Genomic DNA, 12,944 nt, shown 5'->3' with positions numbered 1-12,944 from the left:
TTTGGCTGGAGAGCAGCAGTTCCTTAATATCGAATACACCACTACTGGCAGTCCATTCTAAGGTTCCCAGCTCCTTTGTGCATAATTTATGTGCCACTCCAAGCCTGAAAGGGTATTGTTAGACTTTAACTGGTTGTTCCCTTGTGTCCAGACAAAGCTACATCTCTCGGATGCGCTCTAATCAGAGACACACGTCAGGGCTTGCTTTTAGGTTGGAGCAGATGGTATTTTACCAATCAAAGCTGTAATACAGTACCTGGAATGGTAACAGGCTTTTGTCATGTCATAATTCTAACCAGGGATATATATATATATATATATATATATATATATATATATATATATATATAAACAAGCATGATGGTGACTGGGCAGAGTTTAGGTTCCTAGTTAAATGGGACTCTGAACAATCAAACACAGGCTTTGATCTGGATGCTGTATTCAGAGCATGGATCCATACAGTAAAACATCCTGTATGGCCACTGGACAAGGCTCTCTAGGCCTAATACACTCCACTGATGGCAAAAACAAGTCTGCTCTTGTGTTTTAACTATTTGTGCTGCAGTTTTTAAATCTGGTTTCTCTTTCTCTTTCCCAGAAAGGATTTTTTTTTTATTAAAATGTCCGAGTTCGAGGCCCAGCCTAGAGGCAAGGATCTATTTTAAGGCTATGAATCAAAGATCATTTACTGTGAGGTTGCACGATATGATCAAGGCGTTAATCTTGTTAGGTAGCTTAAACATTTATTAGAAAATGCCACATAAAATTTAGCAAATATTGCATTTCTACAAAAGAAAAAAATGGTACACTTTAATTACATAGGGGATTAAAACAACAGCACATAATAAAATCCATTGCAGCTGAAGCCTCCAGCACTTCAATTGTAGTTGACCTAAAATGTTACAACAAAATTTTCAGATCAGATCAGTTCTGCCCAGTGGATCCAAAGCCTCCTGCACCACGAGCAGTGTCATCTAAAACCTGAAATACAAAATGAACACACGTTTATCCACATGCTAGCCAAGGTTAAAACAGCACCGAGAAATGCAAGAGCCATGGGTTTCTATTAGAAAGCACAGGTTCGAGCCAATTAATTTAAACGTTTCCTTTCAATTTGTTTGAATGAGAAAACCAATTGACATTAAAGGAACATTCTTGTCCAAACACTTTCCAACCAGCAATCTCTGTGCAAGGGAAGGAAAAAAATATATATTATATATATATATATATATATATACATACACACACATACATATACACACACACACACACAAATAAATATAAATGTTTTCAACATATTCCTCCCAAATACAACAATGGTCTACTCCAAAAAGCCCACTGGTGAACTCAGTGGTGTACAACATCCCTGCCATGGCATTTTAAAATGTAATAATGGAGTTAGTACAGGTCCATTCAATTACCTGAATAAAAAACGTAAGTCCAACAAACTACTGGGTTCTTACATGCACCTAACAGACTTCCTTGCTTTGCACCCGGTGTCTTTATGCAGTACATTGCTGATACACAGCTCAGAATAAAGTGTCCAAGTACTAACTTGGCCCCAAAAAGATTTTTTTTTTTTCTTTAATCTACTAATGTTTTGTAGCAGTGTACTGTTGTTCCCACTCGTCATTTTGTTGATGACAATGCCACGTAGCTATGCTAAACCAGGGTGGCCAGTAAGTCAACAAGGTTGTTAAACTTGTTGATATGTCACCACATTGGTCCCTAGCAACGTACCATCAACTACAGTCGGCTTTGGAGTATATTGTACAATTTGCTTGAAATGTTCAACATTAAACGAGTAATCAGTATCCCCCAAACTCTGCTGCTCCCCACCCCCCCCCCCCCCCCCCCCAAAAAGCCCAACGATGAAGTCGAAAAGATTGGAAACCGCAATATAAAACAAAAATGCCAAGACTGGATTAAAGAGCCTACAGAAGCACAAAACATTTGTAGGGGGGGAGAAGTACAAGACAAAATACAACAAAGAAGTCTTCCTTACACACCTCGGGTTGATAGAAGTAAACTCAGTGAGCAAAGAACAGTAATTTTCTCCAACACATCGGTTAGTTCCGATGAGCAGGAAGGACCAAGGATACACTGGCAACAGTATAACCGTCATCTACGGTTAGGGGAGAGAGGGGAAAAAAAAAAAAAAAAAAAAAAAAAAAAAAAAAACACCCACACCCCCCCCACAACCCACCAAAGGGCAGGGGCATTCTATGAGGCAAAGGGAAGGTCAAAGGCTTGCAGAAAGGACTATTCCAATCCGGAGTGAGACAGACCCACAACCAACTACACATATTGTGACCATGGAAGCCAAATTTCTATCACTTGCTCCCATTTTAAATGCTTCCTCACACACTCGAGCATGACGGGAGAAGCATACCGTAGAGGACCGGGATCTGCATTGACAGAACATCCTGAAGTCAGGATGCACTATTTCAGTTCTTCTGGAAGAACTTACGTCAAGTACATGTACGCTGGAGTCCTGTTCCATTTAGAATCGTGATCTGCGTTTATTCCTGAAACTATTACCCTCCCTAACATCTCATGCTTGTGCAGATTGCTAACAAAGTTCCCAATGTGACAAACAAGTACTAGCCTTTACTAGCCAGAATGTCTCCGCACGCCTCATCTTTGACACCCCTGCCACATCATAGCCCACCTGAGACACCTACACTGGCTTCCCGTCAACAAGATAATGTTCAAACGCCTCACCCACGCTCACAAAAGCACTGCACAACACTGGACCAGAATACCTCCGACTGCTCTCCTACACCCCAACCTGACCTCTACGCTCCACTGACCTTGCCCTCGCCACCGTCCCATGCATTGACAGTATGACCGCCAGTGGCAGATCGTTCTCCCACCTCACTGCCAAGACGTGAACACTCTTCCCACCCAAAGACACAGGATCTGCTTATCTTCAGGAGACATAGCTGTTCGAGCTTTAACAACCCCCCCCCCCCCCCACCCACCTTGAAACCCTCATGGGTGAGTAGTGCGCTTTAAAATTACTCTGATTTGAGAACAGAGAGAGAAAAAAAAAAAAAAAAAAAAAAAAAGTTATTCTATCTACACAAACACCATAAAATGTAGTCCAACCAGAAATGACACTTTTAGGGCCTCTATATTGCAAAAGGTTAGCTTGTCACCTCAGATTGTTGGGGTGGAATTTAGACCCAGTCAGTGGTGCCTTTGAATATAAAGACCTTAGAGAATAAGCTTCGATAGGGAAGAGAGAAAAAAATAAAATACACACACCACACACCTCTGGCTTTTACTCCCCACCCACATACAAACTAATGTCTGCATCTACAGATCCTGAAGAAAACTCCTGAAGGGGCTTCATGTGCAGACTACAAGCTAAGGAGTAGCTTCTGAGGGAGTAAATTAATTTCGTAAAGATTGTATATCTACTGCTTACGGATTGGTGTCAGATGAATCAGATTCAAGTAAAATAATTTAAAATTAGATTAATATCTAATTATCCTTTGCATATATGAAGCTGTACTCTGTCTCAGGTGAGACCAATACAAATAGTAGCTAATTCAAACAATTTACTTTCAATACTGAATCACAAAATTATTAACATTTAATTATACATTGGGTCAGAGTGGCGCACAACCCAGGTCACAAGCCAATAAATCCATTAATTGGTTTATGTAGACCATGTTTGCACTCAGTGCGAACATTTAAGGGTAATGAAACAAATATCTTTGGGACCCATGTTCCATTTAGAAAACAGCAGACACGTGGTTAATTCACCCGGGGCTCTCTCAAGGCTGCAAATGGTGACTAATAATTGAATCAAACTGTTAGGTATTAAAATAGTAATGTAAAAGAAAAGTAGGAAAGCCAACATGAGATAGACCCATTGTTCCAGTAAAGGAAAGAAAGAAGTTTCAGTACCCTTAATAAATGTTTTCAAATTGAATGCAAGGACTATAAGCATCATTATGGACTTCAAATGGAGGCACTTTGTCAACATTGATATTCTATCTTTTCTTTGGAGTTCAATTAGTATTTTGGGGTAAACTGGTCCATACCCCTATTGATGACCCACCTAATAAATAGTTGAGAATTGGGCATTTACAAGGATGTGAGAATTGGACCTTCAAATCTGATATTTGAATCAGGTTCTGCATCTTGCCTGGACTGGAGGTGCACCAAGTACACCCGCATAGTGACAGAAGACTACCATCTGTTGCCAGTTTCATGCATGGAGTAAGATGGTGGCAGCCTTCCACTGTTGGCTTATTAAAGGGAGCGTCTTTTTAACTGCAAGACATGAAAGCACTTTTACAGGACCATTCATCTGAAGTTCCACTGCTGATCCGGAATCCTGAATGCCGACATCTGTGTGTTGTACATGTGTACTAGGATTTATAGTGCGCCTTTCACAAAGTGATGAAGACCTGCAGGTTAGATTTAGGAAGATGACTGCCTGGACCAGAGTACAAAATAGGGCAAGAAGTTTTCTCCAGAAAGCATGTGTATTGCTGGCATCTTCTAGATTGGGGGAAACCAAATGCTACAGTGAGGAAAGATGAGATGTGTTTGAATAGCTCAACTACCTCCTCCCCCTCATTCTGAGAGTCATGCAAGCCATCACCTTAACCCCTCCTCTCCACCACCTCATGCTTGAAATTCAGGGTACTGCCAAATGTTGCTGCACCATCCTTGGTTTGAGGGACTCATAGAATGGTGGGGTGGGTGGGGGGAATGGGAAGTTAAGCTAGCCAGAAACTCCTTCATGTGCAGCAGTCCTGGCAACTGGAGGGCATAGGGAGTCAAATTGGAAACAGGGGAAGTGACAATTTTAGACATGAAGAAGCCACACACACCAACACAAACTCCTGTTCCATTATCAGTCAATACAGTTCTCAAGTTGGTCACAAAAAAAAAAAAAAAGGGGGGGACTGTATTATGTGGCCGTGATCACAATCACTACCATGAAGTTTGACAAACTAGTTCTAAAGTACAATACACTGAGTAAATAAAGTCTCCTTCTACTTACAGAACAGTAGGTTGCATAAGGTAATAAAAAAATAAAAAAAGCAAAATTTCCAAACACTGCTCTCTTTTGCCCCTGTATTTTTTAACAGGAAATGTTTACATTACCATGCTCATTGTGTTCTACTGAAAAAGCAGATGCAAAAAAAATTGTTAAAAAAAAGCAAGTTTTTTTTTTAGCCATGTGACTAATGACAGCTTTTATTTAACTACTTACATTTAATTCCTCCAGCGTAGGATAAAATATGCGCTCACATATCAGCTGTGCAACTCTATCGCCTTTTTTCACTACAAATAAAATTTTAAAAAAATTGAACGAGACAGTCAAAGTCATCCTGTACTAATGCAATAATCCAACAACCTTGTATGAAGTAAACAACCAGACATGCAAAACTGGACAAATAAAATAAACCTAGACGCTTTTCAAAGTCAAAAAGGTCCAGGCTTGAATTTTCTTTACCTGTTGGATGACTGATGCTAGCAGGCACCAGACAAAGCAGTGCCTGGTGGTTGCAAGGATCATCCACCTTGCCGCACAATCCTCTCACTCCAGTGACACAAGCACTCAGAAGGCAAGCTGAAGTATTTATTCACCTGTCAGTATCTGCCATTCAGCCAGGAAAGAAGAGTTTTGGTCAGATGGGCACCACAGAACCATACAGATAAGCCAGAGGCCGAGGTTAATGTGCAGAGGGGTGGAGGATGCTTATCAGGGTAAAATTCTGCTGTGGAAAGGAGGGGGGGGGGGGGGGGGGGGGGTGGAAGAGGAAGAATGCTGCCATTACAAAGCCAGCAACTGTGACGGATAACAGCAGAGGCTTATCAGTAAGCACTGTATAAATATGGTGGCAGTAACTGTCTGGCCTAGATACGTGGTGGCTTAATTTTCAAAACAGTAATGAAAGTGTAAAAAAAAAAAAAAAAAAAAAAATAGATATGTGGAGGAACAAACTATCTACATGGTGCGGGAGTGCCGCCTTGAAATGGTACCTAGAATTGCGAAGATTCCAGTGGGACTTCATATTTTGATTGAACGAAGATAAGATTCCTCACCTAGACAGGCTGAGAGAGTGTGCAAAAATAAAGCATCATGCATGTTGCAGATTTTAATCACCTGTGTTATCGTTGACCGGACAGATTCTCAAACAAATTTAAAAAGTTGAATGATAAAATAGATATGGATGAGACCAAAGTGTAGATTGGCAAACTTCTGAAAGTTTTAGGAGGCTGGCTCTCTATAGTAGACAATGACATGCACTGTGCAGATTTTCAAAGTTTAGAAAATGTATTGTTTGTGCAGAATCACACGCCATAGGAATCAAGGGTAAAACTAGAAAAATGCATTAAAAATAAATAAAGAATCAGGCAATGTTCTCACAAGTGTTACCTTCCGTTTTTAGGTTGAGGAGCAGCCTAATGGTCCAGCCAGAGAAGTTTGGGCAGTTCCCGGTTTAAGTGGGAGCAGCAGCTGAAGGTCTTGGAGCTGGGGCACAGAGAAGGGTGCCACTTGGAAACACTGCGCAAAGCAACTTAAAGAAGTCCACCAGGTCCACTTGGCGGGTGGAGGTCACAATGGCTTTGAGACCACTAGAAGCCACATCAAGTTTCACGCAAAAAGTAGGGGGCTAACCATGTCAAAACACACTCACGAGTGACTGGAAGAAACAAAAGTGAAAACAGGCAAAGGGAAGGGTCTCAGGGAAGAGCACAACAAGGAATTTACAATAGGGATGACAGATCTGAAGGGGTATAGCCCAGGCCCCTTGATACAAAAACACACACAAAGGCAGAAAGCAAAATAAAATAAAAAAATAAAAAAAAAATGGATGTTTCAGGTTTTCTGTTTGATTCAAATTTGTAAACATGAGCAAATCATGTGGTAGCAGATGATATTTATCTCCCAACAGCGTTGCTACTACAAAAATCAAAGAATTCTGGCAACTAAGAATGTGTCATATGCAAAACTAATCTGAAAGAAAAGCTAACATCAACTGCGTCTGGACAGAAGAGTTCGAGATACTATAAAAATACAGCAAGACGAAGTTCACAAAAGGTTGAAACTGTCAAAATAAATAAAAAGTTACTTACCTGAAACTGAGGTTCTCCAGTATTAGGTTTCATAGATTCACATGCTTGAATCGGATATATATATATATATATATATATATATATATAATGTCACTTACCCAGTGTACATCTGTTCGTGGCATTAGTCGCTGCAGATTCACATACTGTGCACATGCCGCCATCTGGTGTTTGGCTCGGAGTGTTACAAGTTGTTTTTCTTCAAAGAAGTCTTTGAGTCACGAGACCAAGGGACTCCTCCCATTTCAGCCCCATTGCGCATGGGCGTCGACTCCATCTTAGATTGTTTTCCCCCGCAGAGGGTGAGGTAGGAGTTGTGTATGCTAGTAATAGTGCCCATGCAATGGAGTAATGTACATAATGTAGTTTAAAGTAATATTTTGAAATTTACAAATTTTCAAGATAAACTTTAACAGGCTTCCGGGGAGGCGGGTGGGCGCATGTGAATCTGCAGCAACTAATGCCACGAACAGATGTACACTGGGTAAGTGACATTTTCCGTTCGATGGCATGTGTAGCTGCAGATACACATGCTGTGCATAGACTAGTAAGCAGTTATCTCCCCAAAAGCGGTGGTTCAGCCTGTAGGAGTTGAAGTTGTTTGAAACAATGTTCGTAGTACTGCTTGACCTACTGTGGCTTGTTGTGCGGTTAACGCATCTACACAGTAGTGTTTGGTAAATGTTTGAGGCGTAGACCATGTAGCTGCATTACATATTTCGGTCATTGGAATGTTTCCTAGAAAGGCCATGGTAGCACCTTTCTTTCTGGTTGAGTGTGCCTTTGGTGTAATAGGCAGTTATCTCTTTGCTTTAAGATAACAGGTTTGAATACACTTAACTATCCATCTAGCAATGCCTTGGTTAGAAATTGGATTACCTGTATGAGGTTTTTGGAAAGCAACAAATAATTGTTTTTCGAATTAGTTTTGTTCTATCAATGTAGTACATTAAAGCTCTTTTGATTTCTAATGTATGTAGTGCTCTTTCAGCTACAGAGTCTGGCTGTGGGAAGAACACTGGTAACTCTACTGTTTGATTGAAGTGGAACGGTGATATGACTTTTGGATTTGTCCGTAGAACTACTTTATGCTTGTGTATTTGAATAAATGGTTCTTGTATGGTAAATGCTTGAATTTCACTCATTCTTAGAGATGTGATGCCAATTAAAAATGCAACTTTCCATGTTAAGTATTGCATTTCACAAGAGTGCATGGGCTCAAAAGGAGGACCCCGTGAGTCGTGTTAAGACAATGTTGAGGTTCCATGAAGGAATTGGTGGTGTTCTTGGTGGTATAATTCTCTTTAGGCCTTCCATAAATGCTTTTATGACTGGTATCCTAAATAGTGAGGTTGAGTGCGTAATTTGCAGGTAAGCTGAAATTGTGGTAAGATGTATCTTTATGGAAGAGAAAGCTAGCTTTGACTTTTGCAAATGTAGTAAGTATCTTACGATGTCTTTGGCAGATGCGTGTAAGGGTTGAATTTGATTATTATGGCAGTAATAAACAAATCTTTTCCACTTATTTGTATAGCAATGTCTAGTGGTTAGTTTTCTAGCTTGTTTTATGACCTCCATACATTCCTGTGTAAGGTCTAAGTGTCTGAACTCTAAGACTTCAGGAGCCAAATTGCTAGATTCAGCGATGCTAGATTTGGATGTCTGATCTGTTTGTGTTGCATTAACAGATCTGGTCTGTTTGGTAGTTTGACATGAGGCACTACTGAGAGGTCTAGTAGTGTTGTGTACCAAGGTTGTCTTGCCCATGTTGGCGCTATTAGTATGAGTCCGAGTTTGTTTTGACTCACCTTGTTTACCAGATATGGAAGGAGTGGGAGAGGGGGGAAAACGTAAGCAAATATCCCTGACCAACTCATCCATAACGCATTGCCCGGAGACTGATCTTGTGGGTACCTGGATGCGACGTTTCGGCATTTTGCGTTTTCCTTTATTGCAAATAGATCTATTTGTGGTGTTCCCCAATTCTGGAAGTAAGTGTTCAGTATTTGGGGGTGAATCTCCCATTCGTGGATCTGTTGGTGATCCCGAGAGAGAGATGGTCTGCTAACTGATTCTGAATTCCTGGAATAAATTGTGCTATTAGGCGAATGTGGTTGTGAATCGCCCAATGCCATATTCTTTGTGCCAGGAGACACAACTGTGTTGTGTGTCCCTCCCTGTTTGTTTAGGTTATACATCATTGTCATCTTGTCTGTTTTGACAAGAATGTGTTTGTGGCTTATGGGTTGAAATGCTTTCAGCGCTAGAAATACTGCCAATAGTTCTAAGTGATTTATGTGAAACTGTTTTTGCTGAGTGTCCCATTGTCCTTGGATGCTGTGTTGATTGAGGTGTGCTCCCCACCCTATCATGGAGGCATCGGTCGTTATTACATATTGTGGCACTGGGTCTTGGAAAGGCCGCCCTTGGTTTAAATTTATACTGTTACACCTCGCTTCAATGGTGGATGTTTGGCGGTCTATCAACACCAGATCTAAAAGTTGACCCTGTGCTTGTGACCATTGTGATGCTAGGCACTGTTGTAAGGGACGCATGTGCAACCTTGCGTTCGGGACAATGGCTATGCATGAGGACATCATACCTAGTAGTTTCATCACCATTTTGACTTGTATCTTTTGTTTTGGATACATGGTCTTTATTACATTGTGAAATGCTTGAACCCTTTGTGGGCTTGGAGTGACAATCCCTTTTGCTGTGTTGATTGTTGCCCCCAAGTATTGCTGTGTTTGACACGGCAGAAGGTGTGACTGTGTAGTTGATTGAGAAACCTAGATTGTGGAGGATTTCTATGACGTACTTCGTGTGTTGTGAACACCGTTTTAGCGTGTTGGTTTTGATTAACCAATCGTCTAGGTACGGGAACACATGTATTTGCTGCCTTCTGATATGTGCAGCTACTACTGCTAGGCATTTTGTAAAAACTCTTGGCGCAGTTATTCCGAATGGCAACACCTTGAACTGGTAATGTACCCCTTGGAATACAAACCTTAGGTACTTTGTGTGAAGGATGTATCAGTATATGGAAATATGCATCCTTTAGGTCTAGTGTTGTCATGAAGTCTTGTTGTTTGAGCAGTGGGATTACGTCCTGTAATGTCACCATGTGAAAGTGATCTGATTTGATGTATGTATTTAATGTTCTGAGATCTAGTATAGGTCTCAGACTCTTGTCTTTTTTGGGTATGAGAAAGTACAGAGAGTAAACTCCTGTCCCTTTCTGTTGGTTTGGTACTAATTCTATTGCTTCTTTTTGTAGCAATGCCTGAACTTCTAGTCCTAGAAGATCTATATGTTGTTTTGACATAGTGTGTTTTCGGTGGGACGTTTGGAGGGAATTCGAGAAATTCTATGCAATAACCATGCTGGATAATTGCTAGGACCCAAGTGTCTGTTATTTCCTCCCAATGTTTGTAAAACTTGGTTAGTCTCTCCCCCCCCCACAGATGTTATGTGTTGGGGATTTGTGACTTGGAAGTCACTGCTTGTTTTGAGGAGTTTTGGGACTTTGGAACTTCCCTCTATTCTTTTGGAATTGTCCCCGAAAACGTCCCCGCTGATACTGGCTCTGGTAAGTGGGTCTTGTTTGTGAGGTTGTGGGTTCTGTGCTTTGTCCTCTAAACCCCCCTCTAAACTGTGTTTCGAAATTTGCCTCTGCTCTGTGGGTAGTAGAGTGCGCCCATGGCTTTGGCCGTGTCAGTGTCTAAGTTTTTCGATCGCAGTGTCCATCTCCGGCCCAAACAACTGCTGTCCGTTGAATGGCATATTCAGCACAGCTTGCTGTATTTCTGGTTTAAATCCTGATGTACGCAGCCATGCATGTCTCCTTGTTACTGCTGTGTTGACAGTTCTAGCAGCTGTGTCTGCAGCATCCATTGCTGACCGTATCTGATTGTTGGAGATACTCTGTCCTACTACCTGCTGCGCTCTTTTGGAACTCCTTGGGCAAATGTTCTATAAAGTGTTGCATTTCGTCCCAATGGGCCCTATCGTATCTGGCCAACAAAGCCTGAATTGGCAATACGCCACTGGTTTGCTGCCTGTGCCGCCACCCTCTTGCCTGCGTCGAATTTTCGACTTTATCTGGAGGTGGTGCATCTCCTGAAGTATGCGAGTTCGCTCTTTTGCGCGCTGCCCTACTACAACGGAGTCCGGTGTTAGCTGTTGTGTGATGTACACGGGGTCTGTTGGTGGCGGTTTATATTTTTTCTCCACTCTTGGAGTAATGGCCCTTCCTTTTACAGGCTCTTCAAACACTTGTTTGGCGTGTTTTAGCATTCCGGGTAGCATAGGAAGACTGATACTGGCTGTGTGTGGACGACTGTGTTAAAAAGAAAGTCGTCTTCAATGGGCTCAGCATGCAAGCTGACATTATGAAATGCCGATGCTCTCGACACCACCTGTGCGTAGGCTGTACTATCCTCTGGTGGCGACAGTCTAGCTGGATAACATTCAGGACTATTATCCGACACTGGTGCGTCATAAAGGTCCCATGCGTCAGGGTCATCTTGACTCATTCCTGTACGAGTTGGGGATTGCATCATTGGTGGAGTGGCTACCGGTGATGGTTGCGGAGAGCATTGTGGAGATTGTGGCGGGGTTACCTGTTTAGCCACCTTTGCCTGTGGCTGCTGGTCTTTTTCTTGGAAGGCAAGTTTGCGTTTCATTTTAATCGGAGGCAGAATACTGATCTTCCCTGTTTCTTTCTGGATATGGAGCCTTCTTTGTGCATAGTCTGGCTCCATTGTTTCCAATAACTGTCCAAATCTATGGGTCTTCATTTGTGTGGACAGTCCTTGTTCCTCAGTGTAGGAACTTGTTTTCGGTTCCGAGGCCGGATGTTTCGGTATCGAAACCTTTTCGGCTGCTTTTTTCGGTTCCGACGAAACCTTCTTTACTTTCGGCGTTGTGGTCTCTCGGTGCCGACCCATTGCGGTGCCGAACCTGCTCGGAGCCACTATCTCGGGCCCGAGATTGCTGTGTGGCGGTATCTCGACTGGAGTCGGATGACTTCGCCACCAGAGTGCCCTTTTTCGGTCACCTATTTTTCGGGTTAAGCCATGGCCTGTTGGCGGAGGCGTCCCCTGGGCTTTAGGTTTTTTTTGTTTTGGGCACGATCTCATCAGAGTCCGATTCCTGGATGGAGAATGTTTCTTCCTCTTCCTTGAAACGCTCTTGTCCTGTCGGCGCCGATGCCATTTGCAGTCTCCTTGCTCTTCGGTCTTAGTGTCTTCCTGTACCGAAACGCTCGACAGGCTTCACAAGTATCTTCCTTGTGTTGGCGACAAACACAAGTTACAGACCAGATGCTGATCTGTATGTGGATACTTGTTATGGCATTTTGGGCAGAAGCGGAATGGAGTCCGTTCCATCAGCCTTGAAGAGACACGTGGCCGGGCCGACCAGGCCCCGACGGGGGAATCGAAAAAACCCCGAAGGGCCACCGGAGCTCTTCAAAAGTCGGTGTCGATCTGTTGTAACTAACCCGATACCGAACGCAAACAATACCGATGATTTTTCCGAGTTTCTAACTAACTTTCCGACCCGAAACACGGAGCAAAAAGGAACACGTCCGAACCCGATGGCGGAAAAAAAACAATCTAAGATGGAGTCGACGCCCATGGGCAATGGAGCCGAAATGGGAGGAGTCCCTCGGTCTAGTTACTCGAAAAGACTTCTTCGCAGAAACACAACTTGTAACACTCAGAGGCCAACCCCAGATGGCGGGGTGTGCACAGCATGTGTATCTGCAGCTACACATGCCATCGAAGAATTGGAAATATTTAACTCACCTTATCCAAATACATTTCGAAGAACTG

At 42.4% G+C, this 12,944-nt stretch overlaps 1 protein-coding gene across 1 annotated transcript in view; it reads right to left on the bottom strand.

Moving 5' to 3' along the window:
- Positions 1 to 721: 721 nt before the first annotated feature.
- DUT (deoxyuridine triphosphatase) overlaps positions 722 to 12,944 on the bottom strand; it is a 35,031-nt gene continuing 22,808 nt past the window's right edge. Inside the window, exons 5-6 of the mRNA XM_069222498.1 lie at positions 5,240 to 5,310; positions 722 to 981 (exon numbers count right to left, since the gene is read on the bottom strand). Coding sequence (XP_069078599.1) covers positions 925 to 981; positions 5,240 to 5,310 — 128 coding nt within the window. The 3' untranslated portion in view covers positions 722 to 924. The remainder of the gene's footprint in view (positions 982 to 5,239; positions 5,311 to 12,944) is intronic.

Source organism: Pleurodeles waltl, chromosome 3_1 (assembly GCF_031143425.1).
Source record: "Pleurodeles waltl isolate 20211129_DDA chromosome 3_1, aPleWal1.hap1.20221129, whole genome shotgun sequence".
Lineage (NCBI taxonomy): Eukaryota > Metazoa > Chordata > Amphibia > Caudata > Salamandridae > Pleurodeles > Pleurodeles waltl.
Note: the sequence above shows the minus strand (reverse complement) of the source record. Positions and strands in the feature narration are given on the sequence as shown.